The sequence below is a fragment of the Strongylocentrotus purpuratus genome, unplaced genomic scaffold, assembly GCF_000002235.5.
Source record: "Strongylocentrotus purpuratus isolate Spur 01 unplaced genomic scaffold, Spur_5.0 spur5_contig_847, whole genome shotgun sequence".
Taxonomy (NCBI): domain Eukaryota; kingdom Metazoa; phylum Echinodermata; class Echinoidea; order Camarodonta; family Strongylocentrotidae; genus Strongylocentrotus; species Strongylocentrotus purpuratus.
Window position 1 is genome coordinate 1645054 of NW_022145554.1, and position 23563 is coordinate 1668616.

General features: G+C 37.0%; 1 protein-coding gene across 1 annotated transcript; it reads left to right on the plus strand.

The window, feature by feature from the left end:
* The first annotated feature begins 92 nt into the window (after positions 1-92).
* LOC115927263 (aminopeptidase N-like) lies at positions 93-23396 on the plus strand. The gene is made up of 19 exons (XM_030992965.1): positions 93-131; positions 5546-5958; positions 7061-7380; positions 8491-8767; positions 10582-10702; positions 11326-11480; positions 12085-12198; positions 14180-14314; positions 15138-15269; positions 15655-15830; positions 16466-16557; positions 17171-17304; positions 18157-18360; positions 19140-19222; positions 19916-20056; positions 20753-20920; positions 21218-21358; positions 22116-22197; positions 22751-23396. The coding sequence occupies exons 2-19, from the start codon at positions 5569-5571 to the stop codon at positions 22904-22906; spliced, it is 3021 nt and encodes a 1006-aa protein (XP_030848825.1). The 5' UTR covers positions 93-131; positions 5546-5568; the 3' UTR covers positions 22907-23396.
* Positions 23397-23563: the final 167 nt, after the last annotated feature.

Here is a 23563-nt window from a genome sequence, read left to right on the forward strand (position 1 = left end):
TGCACTAATGGATATTTATAGAAGCAGGAATATCAACCTTATATAAACCAAAAACAGTCGGGCACCTGCTTCAGAGAGGTGAATATTATAAACAATTAGGGAACTGGATCTGCAGCTTCATATTTTCGATTGTAAGTTGTTTTGTATACGTTTTTTTTTACATCATTTCAGTCCTTCGTTAAAATAAGTGATGGTATGATGCATATAGCTTTAGCCTCTTAATAAAAATGATTTAGCGCTTGAAATCAATATGGAGTGAATTTTGGCGGCATATGGAGAGATCTTGAGTAGAATGTGGGCGTTTGCGTTAATATCGTCTGTTTGGAGCCGGAAGGGTGTTAACTCGTTTACTTGAATACGGAGTTAATTAATGCCCGTCTGGCTCTGGACAGACTTCTTTAGATGTTTGTATGCGTAAATGCAGGTGTATGATTATACCATTTCTTTTACTCATCTATTACCTGTACGGGGTGGAAGATGGAGATGAGTTGTTGGTGAATGATTCTCTGACTTTCTGTTTCTTAATCTTCCCATAATTTCATCAATCATTTTGTTTTGTGCTAATTGATACGACAATGATTACCATGATCATCCTATGATCATAAAGACAACACTACCATGATCTGTATGTATTCTATGATAAATATGGAACAAGAATGGGGAAAATGGAAACAGAAATGAGTTCCCTTTAGGATGGCTTATGTTGAAGTATGTATTCGAATGATGTATAACAATATTGTTTTGATATTGTTTGTATAAAATGAAAATACGATTTTGTGTGTGTTTGTCATAAGAATAAAAATTGCCCATTGGGGCAAAGATATGGAGGATAAAAAATATGTATTTAGTGTCGCAGAGTCAGTTCAATAATATACTGTAATGGACGATCAAGACAAAGGATTCGATTTATATTGGAGAGGCAAATAATTTCTAACAAAATAATTATCGTGGTGTAGATGCGTTTTGATTATTACTTTCTTCATTAAGTACTAGCAGCATTTTATGATCTGAACATTGTACCGTGAATGTAATGTTATAACGATCGAGCCTTTGACAGGATTACGAGCGAGCAAATAGATTGAGAAAATTGTAAGAACGTTTGACAAACCTCAATTTTTAATGCCAACCCTAAATAATATGTTTTTTGTGTGTGTCTCTTAACTTTTCATTGTCGATCGTCATCTCTGGAGCAGCTCATAGTAGCTTTATATGGGAGGCATTTATGAAAAATCGAGCCACCGCCTTCAGAGAGAGAGAGAGAGAGAGAGAGAGAGAAAGAGAGAAAGTCTACTAACCGACCTGATGGAATATTGTCATAGCATGCATTGTGTCGGAATATTCAACCAAATTTCCCGAAACTATACATTTATATTTAAAAAACATGCTTAAAGATAAAAATATTTGGTATGATTGACTTTTCAGAGAGAAATGCAAAATATATATCGTAGACAGACAGGAAACTATTGAGAAAAAATATATAAAAATGTAATAAATGTATACCACTGCCTTTGTTGTCGAATGTTACCGATTGTGAAGATTGAGTCAGATAAACTGATATAGACATATACACTGTTAGAACGGTGTTTAAAATATCACTGTTTAAAAGAATGTTGTTTAAAAAAGTAAACAACGTTGTTCAAAATCGAAAAATCAGTGCTCGATTGACTTAAACAACTATGTATTAAAAGACAAATATATTTAATTAAACAGAGTTGTTTAAAAAGTCCCGGGGGCGTCGTTGATATTTTCTCAATACGCGATTGCAATTTGCGCACACACATGCGATATGCACAAAGTACGTACATAATACATCATGCAAGCATGCAGTGCTAGCGTGCAGTGCAAGTGCATACGAAAATGGCGGAACAAGGGCAAGGCGACGACTTGGTTCTTCTCGGCTTCGCCGATGGGGTTTAGGTGAAGTTATAGAGACAAATAATAATGTTGTCTGTCACTGCCATGAATATGATGAACAAATGTTGAAGTAAATTGGCAACAAGCTCTGCATGTTACAGTGTATAAATCGTTGTGATTATTGCAGGAGTGGTTCCAGTAGGTCATTTTACAAATTCAAACAACCAGATAATAACCATTAAACAGTTCTGTTTAAAATTTAAGCAACTCCTTTTAAACAACCCAGTTGTGCAGTAATACTGAATAAATAACAGTTGCTTAGTAATTTAAACATTATTGTTTAAAATTTAAACAACTTGCTTTAAACAACCGAGTTGTGCAATTTTATTACTAAACAACTGTTGTTTAAAAGGTTTCCTAATTTTTAAACAACTAAGTGTTCAAAATGTAAACAACCTTATAATTTGTTTAATTTTTAAACAACGTTGAGCGATTCACCTGTTAACTCGGGGTTGTTTAAAATTTTAAACAACTTGTTTAATTTTTTTCTAACAGTGTAGGGAGGAAGGGTGCGGTGGTGGTGGTGGGTGGGGGGGGGGGGGGCGGTGGGTATGGAGAGGCACTTCGGTCCGGGCGTTCCAAAATTCTGTAAAATGTGCAAATCTTATATAAATGTCATTTCGGTCGGCAAAGTTCTTTTCGACGACTCTGTGAAAATCGATTTTTCTTTATACTTCCTTTGAATAAATAACATATTACAGCAATTTTTCCTTGTTATTATCATATTTCATTCCAATTTACCACGAAACTAACATCATCTGATAATGTAATTTTTGTTAGTTATCATGTTTGTTATCATGTTAGACTATGAGAGGGCGAGTCGGCTTGATTCTATTTGAACGATGTTATCAGCTACAGACACTCCCAGGAAATGTTTTTCCTGGTCTCATTTTTTTCCTTAAAATATGCAGCGTGGGGGTATAGCTAATCATATAATTGTGGAATTAACCCGACTGGCTCTCTCATAGTCCAACATGAAAGATATTAAATTGGGCTTAGCAATGGTAAATTTGACCTTTACTCTTGATATCAATGTACTATCATTGTTCTTGCTTACAATCATTAACTATATTAATCTATGCTATTTAAGGGTCATCAAAATCATATTCTCCACGGTAGTATGAATGCCAAGCGGTTAATATAATTTCCATATCCTCAAACTGCTGGCGAACAGAGCAACAAGACCAAGCTCTGTAATTATTAGGATCTCTGTCCAGTAGTGCCGTGTTTGTGCCATCGAACTGGATCGACTAAATCAATTGATTCATAATATATATATGCCATATTTTTTCCCGTAAAATGAGAGTAATTTTAATAGTTTCATACTATTAATTAAATGTAATGTTAACTGTTATTGTATAATTGTTTTAAATGGGGGCACGCTACAAGAGTCCTATCTCGCACCTCGGGGCAACGTGTCTGACACGGCCGGTTGTAGCAACTACTCCAAAGACCAAGATTACATTAATCTTGATCTAAGGAGACACGAACGAACGAATATAATTTCGTACCGATGATATACATTTTGATGTCACATGCATATACATGTGAGATGTTTGCGCGATGATTCAAGAGATAGTAAACATTGATAACAAACATTATGGCGTCATGCTTATTTGGGCTAGCAGCTCCGGCGACCCCATCAGAGATCCCATGCCTTTCAGGGGGGTTTCACTTCCTGCCTCCATGGATCATGGATAATAATAACAATAATGTAAACAGTTTTTATATAGCGCATAACACATAAGCAAATTGCATGAAAGATAAAACAATACATTGGGTTCATGATTCTGATTATTTATGAAGTGGTGAAGAGATATGTCTTCAGAGAATTGATAAAGGTTTTATAGGATCCTATAATTTTGGATGGAGACGTACATTTGATTTCATGTATTCCTTTGATTATCAGTAGGTAATAACATGTAGCATGACTCTGAATCTGACCTCTGAAGTAAGCTATTTATACAACAAAGGGGTAGGCCTATCATTATTAAATTTCGTTTCGAAGTGGAATCAGCTACTGCGATTGACAGATCATTATTTGCTTGTTGTAATAGTACAACCTTCTAAATAAATATGAATCTTTTTATTTAATGGGATAGAAATAGAAATTGGGATCAAAAGACCAACACATAAACATCTACAAAGCTGGAATCGGCAATGTCATGTTGAGTTCGGAAAACCTAATATTCAAATTCGAATTTTTGATAACCATACTTGTTAAGTATTGTCGAGACCTCCTTCGCTATCGATACACTTACACGTAATGTAATTCATTCATTATCATATTTTATATTCACTGTACGTACAATTGTAGATACCATGGTAATGAACTTTAGTTAATTTAATCTCGCACGCAAGCAATCGTCGCATTTTCGGACTTTGTTCTCCAAGCAGATATAGATGTAAGTGGTTTCACGAGATGTGTAGAAACAGAAGCAGATAAGGAGGGTATTCTTTGAGGGGGGTGTTCTGATAGTCGTCATAAAGTAGATGAAGACGTATCTTCGTCGTCTATAGGTTACCGCGTAATCCTAAATTGCTTTTTTGCAAACGATGTGTGAAAATATGGGCAACATATTTTATGCAGTCATGTTCCTATAAAAATACGCGTTGCAGAATGAGAATTTAACAGAAGAAGAAGAAGAAATAAAATCACTCTAAACGTTCTGTTTCCTCGGTTAGTTTGCAGATACCTGGTTAGGGGCATATTGGGGTATCATGGGGTATGATGTGTCTAATCCTGATAAACAAGCCTGCATCGGAATATGCGTTACATTGTCAAATCTAACTAAATCCTCATTACAAACATTTCGCACAAGCATTGAGATTTGTTAGTTAAGCGTAGGGTGCGTTTCGGGTGGGGGGTAATCCCGTCACCCCACTTTTCGGGGGACGGTGATGACGTGCCGAACATGCTCTTCCGAAATGTGAATTTTGACGGTAACTTCTACTACGGTTATCCTCAACTTAATTATCTCAGAATTCGTACCTCCCTGTGCAAGGTATCACGAGCAATCGTCTCACGACTGTGGACTGTATAGGCCTACTAACAAAACGAGCGATTGTACTTGAACATCACAAAATGGTGTTATTATGTTCCGTCAATGTTCAAGGTTGATGTTCAACCAAATAAAGATGACAAATAAAGACTTATTCGTAACTTTAAAACTACATGGTTGTAGCATGGACATTCAATGAAGGCATCGGTGGAAACTGCGCGCGGTACATTGGGCAATGCATATACATAAAATGACAAGTCAAGACATGCATAGTCTTAATTCTAGACGTCATACATAACAGAAGTTGTCCAGATATGCAGCGGTAAACCGCGGCGTTTAATTATTGTAATATTGTTTTTTATGAAGACGTAAAGTGTAATACGCTTCACATTTCCTATCTAATAAAGCAGAGATAAGTGAATAGCGTAGGACCTGTGTTACGCTCAGTTGACATTCATTTTACACGTTTTAAAAAAAATATTTAAAAAATCAAACCGCGGCGGATTTGTTGTTCCTACCGCGTCAAAATTATCTGAATGAGCCTTAAATCCGTCGAAAAGGGAGATAAAACTGGTACAATTTTGTTACCCATTTGTTTCATTGATTCCTTTACATTTCATATGATACAGCAGCGACGTGAGCAGACCATAAGATGACTAAAGAAGAGTTTAATTTTGAGGAGGGTGAAGACAAGGAGAGCGGCGGAGGACGTTTCTTCACAACGTTCCAAATCGTCTTTATCTGCATTGCGGGAGCCGCCGTGATAATCGCCGTCGGGTGTATGTGCGCCTTCTTGCCCGACCGTTCTTGCGAGCAACCTATCGGGCCAGAACTCCCGACGACGGTCACCGCCGAACCAACCGAGGCGCCCCTTACGGAACCACCCGTGACAGAACCACCCGTGACAGAACCACCTGTGACAGAACCGCGCGTTACGACATTAGCCCCAAATGCAACTACAGAGCCATGGAGTGGACGTTTAACATACGATCTTATCCCAGAAAGCTACGAGCTCTATCTCAAACCATACCTCTATGATGACGTAAGAAAGAAGAAGAAAACAAAAATCACATTTTGTGCTTTCCCCATACATTTGTCTGAACCCATTGACTACTGAATTGTTATCTTTCCCATCGGGTTAATACAGGAACAATCCGGTTCCAGTAAGCAATGGGTTAATATCTTTAAAATAGAATTAAAGCTGGACTGCACTACTTGTAGCTACTTGAGCCCTCTATACAGCTAACAATGCCTAAGCGGTACCCGTTGATTCCCCCATGGTCCCATTTTTCTTATGTTAATTGAGAGCTTGATTTGATGAGATAATTACCTGTCAGTGACCATGCAGGGAGGTCTAATCCCTCCTAATTTTGTCTAATCATTATTTTGTCCAAATACCAATTCGTTTACTGACAAGTAATAAGATTAACCAAGAATATTCGATAGACTTGGTTGGAAGTGACAATAATTATAACGGTTATGTTAGCTATTTAGACATCGTTTAAACAAAGGGGATGAATTCATTTAAAAACCATAGTTTGTAATTTAATAATAATAAAGATAATGAATAAATGGGCTGTAGGCCCTGGTTACTGTTGTTGTTATTTAAAATAATTTTGTAATGTACTCGTTTAGAGCATCCTTTTATTTTTTTTAAATTATTATACTACGTGGTTCTGTGTTGAATTTGTGTTGTTTTGTATTAAATGTGATGTTATTTTATGTACCTATATAATGTAGGGCTTCCTCGGAAAGCAGGTCATTCAATTTATTTTTGGCTTGAGTGGAACTACTCTACTGAAATAAAACTTAATACATAAATGAATATATTATAACACCGATGATGAAAATGATATGATAATGATAATACTACTACTACTAATATGAAAATAAGAATAATGATAATTTTGTTGACCCAGGAAGCTTTTTCCTGAGAACCCTGCAATTATTATTACCCCAGCAATTACCAGGGACCCATTTACACCTGTGTGGAGAGCGGCAACTGTGGAATGATGTCTTGCCAAGGGACGTTAGTGTCGGGCCTGGGTTTAGAGTCCAATACCGCGACACCTCGATTTTATAGACCGATGTATGAAAGCTAAATAGACTAATCAGTTTTTTTCTTTCTAAAATTTATGCCTCAGGACCTCGGTGAAGGTGATCGTATATTCACGTTTGATGGAAGAGTTAAAATACACTTTAGATGTAATACGACAACCCAGATGGTGACACTGCATATGCTGAATATCACCATTCATGACTCCACACTAACTGATAGCGACGGGAATGAAGTTGGTATCGAAAGCAACTCGTTTACTCCCATTTACGAGTTCGTCCATTTTCATGTTGCTGCTGAGCTCGAGGAGGGTAAAGACTACATCTTGGAAATCGAATACCTTGGCGAGCTATGGGCCGGACTCTCGGGGTTCTATCGTAGCAGTTACGAAGAAGATGGCGAAATAAAGTGAGTCCACCTATTCTTTCATTATCATTCAATATTTTTTTGCTTGTTTGTTTTGTTTATTTTAATACGGGTAAACGGTAAAGAACACTATTCGGCTTTTACGGCTGTTCTTCAGCAACTCGGTCGATTACAAGAGGTAACAAAAACACGAAAAAAACAAAACAATATCAATATCAATTACAATTACATTAAAAAATAGGGCCTATGTCCACAAAAGATACAAAATTACAAAGAAAAAGCTATAAACGTTTACAAAAAAAGAAACAAGGATATTAGAGGAAAGCTCATGAAGATGAAGAAAAACGGATTTACGAAAGAGACTCACGATAAAGTCTCGTTATTTTTCCCCAAAAAGCATTTGAGACTAAAGTATATACATGTAGCTGTTACAAAGTAAGATTGACATGTTTGTAGGAGTTTGCACAAAGTTATGGAAACAAAACAACCTAAAAACTCCTTTGGGTTGCTCAAGTAGGAATATGCGATCCCAAAACCTTTAAATGCAATGAAAATAATGCCGAATTTTCGAAAAAATCACCCCCAAAATAGTTTCTTCATAGAAAACTGAATAAGCTCACTTTTGCTTCCTTTTCTAAATCGTTTTTTGTTGCTGTTGTTGTGTTCTTCTTCTTCTTCTTCGTTTTCGTCATCATCGTCTTCTTATTCTTTTTCATCATCTTCTTCTTCTCCCCCTTCTTCTTCATTATCATCTTCTTCTTCCTCTTTTTCTTCCTGCTCTCTCTCTCTCCCTCTCTCATTGACTCTCTCTCTCTCTCTCTTTGACTCTCTCTTGTCTTTCTCTCTTATCTTTCTTTCTTATTGCTAACATGGTTTTCTTGCTTTTGTTTCTCTCCTTCCACTCTACATGTGACCTTTCTTCTCTTTCTTCCTCTGTCTGCCTATCTATCTCGTCTCTCACTCTGTCAACCTCCACCTGTCTGTCTTTGTATCTTTCTCCAATCTCTTTGTATATCTACCCCTCTCTCTCTCTCTCTCTCTCTTACACACACGTATACACACACGCACACACGCACACGCACCACTTCGCACGACATTCGCCACACACACACACACACACACACACTCTCCATTTCTTTCTCCTCCCATTAGATGGCTAGCCACCACTCAGATGCAGCCCACAAGCGCCCGTCGCGCTCTTCCTTGTTTCGACGAACCCGACTTTAAGGCCGTCTTCCAAACCCAGATCGAGCACCGCGACGACATGGTCGCCCTATCCAACGGCATCGAAATCAGCGTAAATGAGAGTGAGACCGAAGGATGGCTGATTACGGAGTACGAAGCCACGCCCATGATGTCGACCTACCTCTTAGCTTTTGTTGTCGGCTACTTCAACTATACGGAAACATACACCGACGGTGGAATTCGGGTAAGTTGTGCCCCCCCCCAATATTACACATCTCCAATAGAAACTAGGGGTCGGGAAGCCACTGCCGTTGCAGCACCCCCTGGTGGTTAGGAGGGGGGGGGGGCTCAGGAAAAAAGTTTCAGCATTCACAGTGAAAAGTATTGGATACGGGATTGAATAACGTGATAAGTTGCTAGTCAGAGAGTTTAGCAATGGAATAGAAACCCCGAAAAGTGATACCCCTCTTTATTATGATTATCATAATTTTTATCATTTTTATCATTCTTTTTATTATTATTATCGTCATTATTATCACTTTCATTATCATTATTATTGTTGTTGTTGTTATTATTATCATTATAAATATTATTGTCATAATCATTATTATTATTATTATTAATATTAATATTATTGGGTGGTATTCCGGTAGCGCGTACTAAGTTAGCGCGTGCTTAGTTAGTTCACACTTTTATGGAGTGCCTGTTGTGAACTAATTTACCCTGAACAGATTATTTTAATCCTTCAATGAAAAGTGTCCAAAAAATTAATTTTGCAATGAAATGGGAAGAAAAAGATAATATGAGTATGAACTGAATTTCAACAAAGTCTTTGGTAGCTTATCCTTGTCATGCATATTGAAGGAGGAAGATGAAACCTAGCATTCCATAGAAGTGTGAACTAAAATTCTTGTTTAGTCTGGACTTAGTCCCGGCTTAACTTATGAGAATACCACCCATTATTATTATTATTATTATTATTATTAATATTATTATTATTCATTAACCATCTCATGGTTATCATAATAATTATTATTATTTGGCTTCTTGCTTGCCAGAGATGTTTGGAATTTTTGAATCCGCCACTGGTGGAATATAACTTTTCGTCCTCCGCATCCCTATTGAAAAAATATATCCGAAGAAATAGAGCGTCAGGGGGGTGTTTCACAAAGATCCTAAGTTGAACTTATCTCTTAAAGTTGGACTTAAAATTTATGGGAAGCCATTAGCATCCTTGAAAATATTTTGTAATTTATTTTTAGAAGGCATAAAATGTTGATTCAAATCATTCATATTTTCTATTATCATGGGAGATTTCATGTTCTTGATGTGGAATTGATGAAAAGTCTAAAATACTCCAATTTTTGCTTTTGAATATATTTCATTTTAAGGCTCCAATGGCTGTCCATACTTTTTAAGTCCAACTTAGTGTTAAAGGTAAAGACCAGTATTGGAAACGCCCCAATTTAAAAAAAAATGAAATGGAAGCTCTCATTACCAATCATGTGAAAGAATATGTTTTGACTAATACATGATGATACAAAATTTGCCGGGAAACCGCCTACTAATTCATATATTTGATAAATTTGTTTCTCTCATGGTCTGTGAGAGATATAGGGTAGTCCCATATACATCTTTCTGTGTATAGTGTTGGAACTTTACGAAGAATGGGCCAAATTTCTTATCATTTTGATGATTCCAGAACCTTGTAGATGCTAGATGCAACCTTTTCTGATCGATTCCACAACGTTTCTTTCACAATGCAATCGCATGACCATAACTGGTCTTTACCTTTAAGTTCTACTTAGGATCTTTGTGAAACACTCCCCAGGACATAATGGCATAGTCATATCAACATGTGCTCAAAGAGGAGGATAACTATATCGTATATCTGTGGATTCGATTATTAAAATAAAAACCTGTATCGAGCCTTTTGTTGTTGTTTGTATTATAAGTTATCCTAATAAAGTACATCACTTCCCAGGTGTTTGCGCATTCTTCTTTCAGATTCGAGTTTGTCATTTATACAAGATCTGTATTTTTTCTTAAATCTTTTAGTTCCGAGTTTGGTCACGACCGGAGGCGGTGAATACAACAGTATATGCTCTTGACATCGGATCTAATATTACCACCTACTTCGAAGAATATTTCAATATATCTTTCCCTCTTGAAAAACAAGGTATGGTTATTGACATATAATTGTTCTCTTTTCATTGCGTAGATTGTATCTTCATCATTCACATTCTCCTTCCATGATTACAGTTGCAAATCTGTTAAATCTGAATAACCCTAAAACTATTGAATAATCATACATTTCAAAATATTACTTGATAAATGAGGGTCGAAAATGGGATTTCATTTTTTTGTTCTCACTCAGACTTAAACGATCGTATAGACTTTCGATGATAAAAACACCCATAGGCGAGTCCATTATAGAAATAAGAACATTACAATGACGTAACAACATTTGAAAGGGATATTATAATAGGGTATTGTAATGTCCCTCGAGTGGAGTTCTTGAAAGTCTTCGCGATCTTGTTGACACCAGGGCTTGTTGGAGTAAGAAAACATGTGTATGCTTGTCAGTATGCAACCAGGGGACCGACGGCTTTATATCCTCTACGAGGGACTTGGTAATGAAGAGTAATGCCTTTCCAAAGGGCACTAGCGCATCGACTTGGTTTCGAATCCGGGACCTCCCGGTTATGAGTCCACTATTCCACCACTGAGCCATCGAGGCTTGAAGATGGAGATTAATTTTGTACTCACTTTTGATATGTGATTGCCCATCCTCTCTTACAGACATGATTGCCGTACCGGACTTTTCAGCTGGGGCCATGGAGAATTGGGGCCTCATCATATACCGTGAAACTGCCCTACTCTATGACAGCAGGGTCAACTCTGCTAGCAACAAACAACGTGTTGCTACAGTGGTCTCTCACGAACTTGCCCACATGGTAGACAATAATAACTAAAATATACAGTTAACAACTAAATTATTCACACCCCTTGTCAATTTCATGTTTTTCTGTAACTCAAGAATGAAAGCTGGAATGGTTGAACCAGGGCCTTTGTTGAATTCTTTTTTAGATGTTAGCTTTCATATGTCACATTCTCAAGAAACATTAAATCAGGACAAGTCAATTTTTCACATACTTTCAAAACATTACAAAGCTTGGTAAGGATATGAATAATTAAGTTGTTTACTGTATAATACATGACATATATATATATATATTATATTTACATATAATACATGCTATATGATAAATAATATATGATATATGAAATATGATGAATAATATATGATATATATAATACATTTAGCAACAGAAACGAAGAAAGATACAAAGTCGACACTATTTATAGTTCAGATTTTCAAATAAATATTCAATATAAACTTTATCTTTCATAAACAAAAATTAATCCTCTTTAAGATGCAATTGGAATTAAACCATTCACGCATGCGTGAGCAAAGCCATTTAACAATTATAAACGTGCCTCTAAAAGAAATTGATTGATTTTATCTCTCTCTTTTTTTTTCTCTCTCTCTACATCCAGTGGTTTGGTAATCTTGTAACTTGTCTATGGTGGGATGATCTTTGGCTGAACGAGGGATTCGCCAGCTACGTCGAAGGCCTTGGTGTGGAATACGCAGAGCCTTACTGGGGCATGGTGAGTACGTGTTCCAGTCCACAATAGGGACTTTTATATTTGCACGTCGACATATTGGACGTCACAATGCTTTAAAAGGACGTCACACGTAGCAGTCCACTATGTCGACGTGTAAATATAAAAGTCCCTGATGGTAGTGTGACTACTTCGGTTATAAGACACTGGCTCCTGCGACAAGTGGTACGCGCCAGTTTCCTACACTCGACGAATTCTTAATTTCACCCCTAGACCCAGCATTATAACACTCACCCTCACCCTAAAGCTAACATATAAACTAATTGCAAATATAAGCCTAACCCTCAGGCGCGCCGGAAGCAGTTTGGGATGGGGGCGGGGGGGGGGGGGGGGAGAGAAACCTGCATCACCACCACTCCTACATGTTGCATGCAGGCCCCGCGAAACGTTTTTCAAAATGAAATATTAAACGAGCAGGTAGAGTGTAGCGTGAAGCGAGCGCCCCTGCCCCCCCCCCGACTTCCGGCGCCAATGCAGTTACCCTATACATTTAACACAATGAACCCCGGAGCATTTGTCCCAGGAGCCTACTCGGGTCGGGGTGATATCACTTCATATGTACAGGCGTGAAGTATGATTGTTAGCGGAGTCGAAAATGACATTCTGTCTTCCATACATGTACCTCCATTAACTTTTTCCTCAAAATTCGGTATTTTTTGCGTAAAAATGGTTTAAATTGTGTTCTAATTAGGCTTACGTTGCAATTCTAGTTCGGTTAATTGAGTACACATGACGGAAACAAAACTCGCAGAAATCCTGAAAGACCTCACTGCCCCAAAAATCGAATCAAATATGAATATAAATTATCCAAATTGGATAGAAAAAACCTCGTACGAGTGACATATACGAGAATTCAAATTTGTATTAGCAGTCATTCGGATATTGCTGTTGTAATTGAAATACATGATATCAAAGGTGACTTGAATTCCGTCTAGTCAAATTACGAGTTTCGGTTTCAAGTGTTATTGAATAGCTAATCTATTAATAAATGAATGGGCTGTTACTAGATTACACCAGATATCACTGATTGGGGTATAACTAAGGTCAATGGATAATGGGTTAGAGAGTAGAAATAATATTAGAGGATAGCAATTGGAGCGATGTGTCACATGCTTTAATCCTAAAGATGTTTATCGAATATCGAACTGTTATGTCAAAAGGTCTACCCAATATGTCACGATGGAACTACAAAGGAAGAAAAATAAAAACCAATCATGAACGCAGCTAGTGAGAAAAAAGGCGGCTGACAGCAACATTTGGTAGAAACATATTTGTTTATAAATGTAGGTGCAATCTTTTAGAGATAAGTTATCATGCATAGATATGTCATTATAATGACGTCATGTTTGAAGTTTATTGTTCCACATTTACATTTTAGAAAAATGATCCACACTACAGTCAAGCTGAAGAAGTACAAAGTAATAAGTATATTGTGCGTATATAAAGTGGTACAAGTGAAGCATACATGATTATGATTATGGTCGTTATGATTATTTGTTATTAATATTATGATCATAATGGATATGATTATAATTATAATTATTATCATAATTGCGATTATTTGTATTTGTAAACTAACCTGTAAACCTTTACCAGTGAAAAACGAATTTCGAAATGGATAATAAACGCATAATTTCTAATTTCAATGAAGATACGACAGGCAATAACAATACAATGTGAAATGTGAGGAGTCTGAATAAAAGGCAGAGCTAGTGCATGATTCGACCCCCTCAAAGATGTTTAAACATCATGAAAACCTGATTGATACTATTCAGTAAACAAGAGAAACGGAAAAGGTGTATCACGTTCACGAACCATACAAGGATATATGCAAGAATGGAACTGCATTAGCACTCTTCACAATTTATATCAACCGTCTCTAATCATTACCACCCTGAAAATTGTTTTTTGTTAACTAAATTTAATTGAAAATATCACTTTCTTCTGCTTTGATTCTTTGCAACAGAATGAACAATTTGTAGATTTGCATCTGCAGCCAGTTTTTGACCTTGACGCCCTAGGTACGTCACATCCGGTCCAAGTTGCTGTCAATTCTCCGGATGAAATCAACGAAATCTTTGATTCCATTTCGTACAGCAAGGTACATCATGTTAGCATAATGTATTTGATATGATCTGATTATTATGATTTAAGATTTCCTTTGACATTTCTTTTCATAATATAGGACACACAATGACAAAGACTGTCAGAAAATTTCAATAGCTTTGAGCGTCACTTATTGAAATGTGCGACTGTGACAAGGACATTAGACAAAATAATAATCTAAACACGACTTAGGCAATACAATTATGGAATTAAAATTGCCACTAAGTTGATTCCCTAAAATTCTTAACGATCATGTTAGTAAATTGGTAGTACTATGTAAACATTTTCCTTGTTTTGTACATGTAGGCGATGTTGTAGTGCATAATATTGTTTCTAAAATGTTTCTTTTATTTGAACTATATAACATTGGATTTGAAAATAATAATCTTCATTAATTTCATTTTTATTCTGCCAAAAAATATATAATAAAATCTGTAAAACTATTCATTGATTGACATCATGAAGTTTTATAGCTATATAGATCTTTTATTATCAATGCTAGAAATATTAATGTTTACGTCAGTTTCAAAATTTACACCTACAACTAAATATACTATTACTATTAGTATGACGACGACCACCACCACTACCATTACTACGGCTTCTACTAAACTACTACTACTTCTACTACTACTACTACTACTACTACTACTACTACTACTACTACTACGAATACTACTACAGCTACTACTACTTCTTCTACTACTACTACTACTACTTCTGCTACTACTTCTGCTGCTTACTACTACTGCAACATTCTCTTAGTTAATAAAGTGAAACTGAATTGAATTACATTGTATCTTGATTTATCTATCAAGGGAGCTTCGATCCTCCGTATGTTAAATGACATTCTCGGAGAAGATGTATTCTTGAGCGGACTCAACGCTTATCTACTCAGGTACAGAGAGGATAACGCCAAAACTGATGATCTATGGGCGGCTCTTACAGAGGTATGGGTTGTTTAAATGGTGGATTCATCATCAATTAATCAATCAAATGATCAAAAACTAGAACCCAATAACTATGAATGTATGAACAATTCATGAATATATCATCTATCAATCAATCAATCAATGAAGTGATAAGATAACGATTAAAGGGGAGCAGGGGCGTATCTTCATCTAATGATTTGCCTATCATCATTTCTTCCTCATTAAACAAAAATAAATCAATATTTCTTTTAATATTTTCGCTTTCGCCATTTTTTGTCGGGTGGGGATTGGGGGGGGGGGGGCACGTGCTTTCATATCATCCCGTCGCATGCCATTGCATAATGCCCTTCTAAAATATTATACCGCATATTCGCAAAGGTTGTTGTCTTATTCCACCATGCAGGCAGATGAAGGAATCGGTAATAACGATGTCAAACAGATTATGGACACGTGGACGCTACAGATGGGTTTTCCTGTGGTCGATTTCCGTCGCTTTGACGATACTCACTTCAATGCTTCACAGGAACATTTCCTCATTAACCCTGATGCTGGAGTCGATGACAGATACGGCGATGTCGGGTGAATTAAAAAAAGCAACATTTATGTTCAGGGGTGGACTGGGAATGAAATTCTATTAATTTTGATGTGGCAGCCCACTCAGCCCCAAAGTATTTGTCAACCGGCCCTCATACCATAAATCGATCGTCCCTCAAGCTAGGTCCGTGGGGGAAACTCTCCAAACTCCCCATCACCAGTCCACCCCTGCTTATGTTTCCTATCATGTTGTTTAATCGAAGATCACTATTGGGAAAATGAGAGAGAGAGAGAGAGAGAGAGAGAGAAAAGGAAGAGATGAATGGAGGAAGGGGGAGGTAGGGATGGAGGGAGGAAGAGAGTGAGAGAGAGAAATTTTGCTTAGAATAGTTTTCCTTTTCTTATAGTATGTTTTATATTTTTTCTTCATTTGTTTCCCAATCTTTATTTTAAAACTAAAGTTTTAGAACAACAGTAGCCCCAAGTAACACAAAAACAAGCACACTCCAGAAAAAAGTCCGTCGAATTTTTCGCCCGATTCTGTAAATGACCTATTCTATATATCACAAGACAGGTTTAAATTCCCCGCGAGTTCTTTCCGATAAAGGAACTTTGATAACCATTTCGTGTTTTGAAATAATCACAATTTCATTTTAACTGTTTCTTCTGCTTTATCTTAGATACCTGTGGTATGTTTACCTCACCTACACACGAATGACAGGAGCAGATTTTGAAAATCCCAATGCTACGTGGATCGAAAAAGAACCATGGAGTAAGATTATTGTTTCAAACAATAAGTATTATAAATGGCAGTTGTAACTTGGTATGTGTAATCTGTAGATCTGTAATAAGCTATCAAGAAGATAGATCCATTCAGGATCACTATCTAAAAGTTGGGACTGAAAGTTTTTCAGACAGACATGTTTCCAAGGAAAATGGCTTCGGGACCAAAAATAGATATTTTTCAGTAGGAAGGGAGAGAAGGAGGGTCGGAGGGTAAGATGGTTTGTGCAAAGAAAATTTCCCGAAAGTTTTTCATTTTTGTAATTAATTTTCTGCAGCCCATATTTCGGCCCTGGAATGTCTCGGAATGGGGGATGCAAGATCCTTTTTTTAATGGAGGGAAAAGGAGGGGGCGGTGGGGGCGGGGGCGGGGGGGGGCTCTATCGGTAATCAGAATCCGCATGTGAATCCATGAAGGCCATTGTTGCTTTGATTATTACATAATAGTTGCAGCTAGAATGTTATCTCAATGGCGGTCCGTATTAATAAACAAAGCTTCCCTTTTTCTTCTATGGTAACCTGATATAATGATTGAAAGAGAGGGAAACTGTATGATTTAAATCTTATCATTCAATTCTCGTCCAATTTCTTTTTTTTTGCAGCCCTCGTACACCTCTCATCCCCCATGGAAAACGATTGGTTTCTCGCTAACATTCAGCAGTACGGATTTTATCGAGTGAACTATGACGATGAAAACTGGGCTCGCCTCAGCCAACAGTTAGTAGATAGTCATGTGGTAAGCTGACGCTATTCCGAAAAGGATACACGGTTTTATTTGGTTTCCGGAATTATGAATTTTCGGAATTAAGAAACTTCGTAGTAAAGAACCTTTGAAAAAAATGAAACCCTTAAAATTATGAACCTTTTGGAAAAAGACATGTAACCGGTTGGTCTTATGGGTCTTTTTGTTGTTGTTTTCATTTAGTTTGTTTGTTTCATTTTCGGAATTATGAACCTTCTTTTATTTTCAAAAATTACGGAACTTTTTCCTTGGAATTATGAACCAAACAAAAAACAAAACGTCAAATCGGATTTTTTTTTTTTTAAATTAGATGCTGTTAGAAATGTGTATAGTGCTAGGAATTGAAGGTGGTTGAAGGTGAAAATTAACTGCCTCTATAAGGCCTGTCTTCATCAGACCGAAGTTGCAAAATAACCCGCTATTTTCAGACTCGGTATAATTTCCCGAAGTTCGAAATTGCGTATTCACGAGATTCGATACGCTCATCTCAAACGGGCGCAAATTAGCCCGCTATTTCCCACATAGCGGGCTATTTTGGAAGATTTCGCGGGATATTTTCTCGACCAAATAGCCCGCTAATTGCAACTGTGGGCTGATGAAAACGCAAATTAGCTGGCTAATTTGAGATCGGGTTGGTTAAACTTATTTTGCAGCTTCGGTCAGATGATGACAGGCTCTCTCCAAATTGTTTTGATCGTATTATAGTACATGCAGACTAACTGATTAAATTATTATAATTATTATTACTCGATTAAAAGTGAAATCCAAATCTACCTTAGCTTAAATTAGTTGTGAGTTTTATGTCAAATACTCTTAAACATTTCTTCTCTCTCTCTCTTTATCAAGGTAATCCCAATCGAGAACCGCGCCCAGCTCATCAATGATGCCTTCAACTTGGCTCGGGTGGGGCGTGTGGATTACCCCATCGCTCTTGATCTGACCCTCTACATGGAGAACGAGGATGACTATGTACCCTGGGAGGCACTCCTTGGTGTTATCTCGTACATCACTGATATGTTCAGCAGGCATTATGGTTACGGCTCGCTAGAGGTATACAGGGGCCGATCCCGGATTGACTGAAAGGGGAGGGGCGTCAAATAATCTTTTGTCACCGTCATGTTTATGTTACTACTAATTTTTTTGAGATGATTTTTCCCTATTCTTTTTTTAAACCATGTTGGATTGATTTACCTTTCTGATTATATTTACCCTGTATGTATTACTAACTAAAGAGATTCTTTACCCATGTCATGCGGGGTTTACCCCCTCGTTTATAGACTGAAACGATAGTAATAAGATAATGGAAATATGTGACTGCATTGATAAAACCATAGACTAAGTGCATGGCATACTCAGAGCTTGGCCTCAGAAGGGGCCAAACGTCTCAGCTTAATGTGATCCATATACCTTTAGTCAAGAAGTCACCTTTTGAGGCCCTTGGAATGTTAGGTGAGAGAGAGAGAGAGAGAGAGAAATAGAGGGAGAGAGAGAGAGAGAGAAATAGAGGGAGAGAGAGAGAGAGAGAAACAGACGAAGAGAGACACAGTGAGAGAGAGAGAGGGGGAACGGGGAGCATCACCCCATTTTTTTTTAAATTCTAGATGTTTTTTCTTCATCTTACAATGATTTTCTAACCTGCTAACTATTATAGGGTTATACAAAGTTGCTTAATTTATTTATCTCGGTCGGAAATCAGTCAGGAGGGGAAAACTACCCCTTGCCCCCTCACATACGCTAGTGCATAGACTGTATTATGAAAGAATTATGATTATATACAATTGATGATATCGATTTAAGTTATAACATTTGTGTTCCTTCTCTCTTATTAGAGATACATGCGAGAGAAAATCCAGCCATTATACGACGATCTAACATGGGACGACGACCCAGATAATGACCTTCACCTTGTACAGTAAGTCAATAAGCGCCTCATGAGAGCAAGAAGAGCGTTAACTCGTATCACTTCGACCCAGAGTTATAGCGCCCTTCTGTCTCTTACCGGCCATCATTTGTCATTTTCATCATAAAGGTCATGTGAATTGGGTTGTCGAGAGATGCGCACAACATTCGGCGTCTTCTGAAATAGTAATACATTTTTCAAAAGATGATTTTCGCTCAAGTTTCGTAAAACGCTCTTCCAGTTCAAAGACAAACAAAATGAAAACGAATCGTTACTTGTAAAACTTGGAGATTTGTCGTTTCAAACTATGAAACAATGTCGAATTTTCATACAAAACCATCTGTAAAATTGCCTAAATAATTATTCTATATTGATGATACATTCTAGAATCACTGAAGAGGTTCACCTGATTGATGATGTAACTTGTCAATTAGTTATTTCTTTTACACTCAGTAGAAAAAAATTACAACATAGTCCGACGAAGCTTGCAGCACGCAAGTGAAAGATTATCAAAACATTTTGGCTGATTATGATGAAAGAACCTTTTATTAATGTGATAGTTTTGTTAACAGACCTTAGCAGTCACCGATACATCGGGAATACTACAATTCTACATCCTAGTTTATATTGTTCTGCCTGACATACTCGCACGTCTATTCTTTCAACACATTATGCCTTTTAAAAATTCATTTCCTCACACTACAGATATAACCGAGTCAACGCCATTGGCACATCGTGTAAATACCGCAACCAAGATTGTCTAGACCAGGCTTCTACTCTCTTCCAAGAGTACATGGAGAACGATGCTAACAACACTGACAACTTACCAGATTATGAAATCAACCCGTAAGCTGAAATTCATTTATCAATCATTTTACTAATTATTGTTCACGAGGGTCCCTGAAATTTGTTAATTTTCATTAGCTTTTTTTAATGATGGTCTAAAGTTTATTGACTTTCTTTAATTTTTTATGATGGTCCGAAGCTTATTGATTTTCATTAACTTTTCGTAATAGTCGTTGAAGTCTTTTTCAATACACGGATCGTGTAGATTTAACAAGATCGGAAAGACTTTCGAGAAACAAACTTTAGAGCAATTTTCTTTTCCATTTTACGATTACCTTTATAAAATCATGTTCGGATTATTCAAAATGTCACCGAGCACTTTGCATATTTCGAAGAGTGATTTTTAATGTTTAAAATAGAAGGCTATTCTGCTCAAAAATGGAAATATTCAGGCAAAAGGTTGAGAGCTAGCGAAAAAGAAATGCACTTTATTACCTTTAAATTTTTCTTAACGGTTTCTGATATTTGATTAGTACGAAATCGACGTCATTTCATTATATATTTTTTTATTTTATTATATATATATTTTTTTTTAAATCACGGCATCCCTAGAGATGTCTTGCGGCACCCCAGTTAAAAAACGCTGATCTAGATAGTATGAAATGTATTGACAAAGTTTGTTCGGGGGGGGGGGGGGGCATGCCCCTGTATCACTTGAATCCGCCATTTATCCCAATATTTCCTGGACTTCTACAGCATCTCTCCTAACTTGAAGACGACGGTATATTGCTATGGCATCCAGGAAGGCGGGCAGGAGGAGTGGGAGTTTGGCTGGAGGAAGTACATAGAAACCCTAGATGCCAACGAGAAATCAACATGGCTGTTTGCTCTTTCCTACTCTCAAGCACCGTGGATACTTAGCAGGTAAAACAGCAGCAAATAACACCGGTTTTGTAATAATGAAAGATATATAATCTTGTGGATTGATGTTGTAATTATGAAAATGATTATGAATACCCGGGTAGCCATTGGTCAGTAAAGTTCTGAGAAGATTTAATCTTTATCTATCACGAATAAATCATATTGTCACGACCATTTCATCGAAATATATAAGAAGTGTTTCTTCCAATTGTATGGGCAACATTGTACTTTGAGTTATTGACATTTATTTACAGAACTTCACATTCTCTCTTCCTTGCTCGTTTTCTGTGGTGTCTGTAGGTATCTAGACTACTCCCTGGATGAAGATCTTGTTCGTTCCCAAGATTCATATTACGTCATCGTCTACGTATCACGGAACTACATTGGACGTTCCATTGCTTGGGATTATCTGCGATCTAATTGGGAAACCTACAAACAATAGTAAGAATCTACATGCATTTTCTTTGATTCTCATAAGATTATACTTAACTGCCTATTCCGCACAGACTGTCCTTTCCGAAAAAACAAGAATATCTCGCCCATTTCCAAGTACCTTATCAAACTTAAGCTGTTTTGAATTCAGTTTACCATTACTGTAACTGTCTATGATTATAATTATTTCTTTTGTGTAAATTGATCTCTGTAAACTTTTACCAATTAAAAACAGATTTCCAAATGGACAATAAATACTTGATTTCAATTTCGTTTTTGATTTTTTTTTCTTCTCAAGAGAATGCCCACCTTGGCATCAAGGTGGTTTTGAAGAAGAAAAAAAATACAACTTTGAGGTGCAATTAGTGCAATAAGTGATTCGTTGTGAATAGACCCTAATGTAATTCACGACATGTAATTGTGCCTATCATAACATTTATTTTAGCTACTCAAAACGATTATTTAAAAAATATATAAATTTCGAACGTTTAATAATTAAGTCAAGCACATGTACATGTGGAAACCGTTTTGATACTATCATTAGTGATTTTTCGATTTGCACGTCGACATAGTGGACTGCTACGTGTGACGTCCTTTTCATGCGAAGCAGTTCACTATGTCGACGTGCAAATCGAAAAGTCCCTATTGTGTATGCAAACGAGACTTAGGATTTTTGAGAAATAAAACAACTTGAAAATTTGATGATTAAAAAATGAACACCTATCTCGGTGATTTTTAATCTTTTTTTATAACCTACCTATTACAGTTACGGTGAAAGTCTGAGTGCGTTCAGTTATATCATTTCGGAAATAACAGAAGACTTTAATACCGATCTTGAACTAGAAGAGGTACGTATAAACGTGATTGTCTTTTTATACATGACATGGGTGCTGGTTTGAAATTCACGGCATCAGTATTTCCAGAATTTAAAATTCTAGCCTTTTCATATATCCTATAAAAGCTAGAAGTAAGGCCAATTTAAGTCTTGATTTTTAATTGAGTCCGGGAGGGGGGGGGGGGGGTCACCCCACTTGCTCACCCAAACAGCTGCTTACCTAGTCTGTTAAGACTGTGCTTTTCTTGGTTGAAATATCAATTTCCCCCTTTATTTGAATTTATTTTTAGAGCAAAAAAATCAACATTTAAGTGATTCATTTTTCTTTCCCAATGAGTTTTGATGAAAAGGACAAAATTGAATAAGTTCCCTCATTTTGGATCTTGGTTAAACTTTCTTCTCATCTGCACAAAACATTGTTTAAGTTGCACACGTTTTCCTTCCCCTGGGTCAGGGAGCTCCTCCCGCTTATCAAATCCTAACATTATCGCTGCTTCTATTCAATCGTTTCATTTTTAGTCATATTTTTCTTCTCATTTTCTGTTCTTTTTTTTCCTTCAAAATAGCTTATGGCTTTCGGGGAAGGCAAGAACTTTGGGTCTGCAACGCGCGCATATGAGCAGTCGATAGAGGTAGCAAATACTAACATCGCGTGGATGAGTACCAGTGCAGATACCGTGGCAGATTGGTTCGAAGATGCCGCCCCCGCGATAGGGGAGTAAACGGGATGAACGCCCTCCTCCTCCTCCTCCTCCTCTTTCTTTTTCTCCTCCGCCTGATCTTCCTCCTTCTCCTCGCTAGTCTCTATAGCCATCACCATCGTTACCAGGAGAGCATGAAGGTGGTGGATGTTTTCAGAGTAATGGTTAGAATTGACATTTGGAGTAATGACGAGTTGGAATGATTGAGAAAATGCAGTATGGTACCTCTGATCATGAAAAGCCTAAAAAATAAATTGCATTTTCCTGTAAATAAGTTGGCAGAAGTACAAACTCCCAACGTGGCAAAAGCTAGGTCCTGATTTTTGTATTTAATTGGCGGCAGGTAATGAAAACGGTATAGGCTTTTAAAAACAGATGGCAAAGTTATCCTTTGATTTGAAAGAAAAAGTGCCCTTGTAGCTGTTGGGATATGTGGGTATCTTGCTATTTATCAAGTAAAGTTAAACACTGTGATGATTGCAACCATATAACATGGAATTGTTACCACTGCAAGTGACCCATGCAGGACCCATGCCGTTGTCTAGTAACTTTGCTTTAAATTTAGTTATGAGGAAAGTTGCGTGTATATAAGGTTGTTTTGGGGAGAACTAGGGCCTTTGTTAGGCTTATTGATGTTAACATATGCATTTGTGTTCAAATTATGCTTGAAATTATAGT

What these genes read in the sequence shown, in the direction of transcription:
- LOC115927263 (XM_030992965.1), top strand. Translation starts at nt 5,569, where the DNA reads ATGACTAAAGAAGAGTTTAATTTTGAGGAGGGTGAAGACAAGGAGAGC. An exon ending in CTCACGAACTTGCCCACATG is followed by an intron (nt 11,481 to 12,084) that starts GTAGACAATAAT and finishes CTCTACATCCAG; the next exon opens with TGGTTTGGTAATCTTGTAAC. An exon ending in ATGGTTACGGCTCGCTAGAG is followed by an intron (nt 18,361 to 19,139) that starts GTATACAGGGGC and finishes CTCTCTTATTAG; the next exon opens with AGATACATGCGAGAGAAAAT.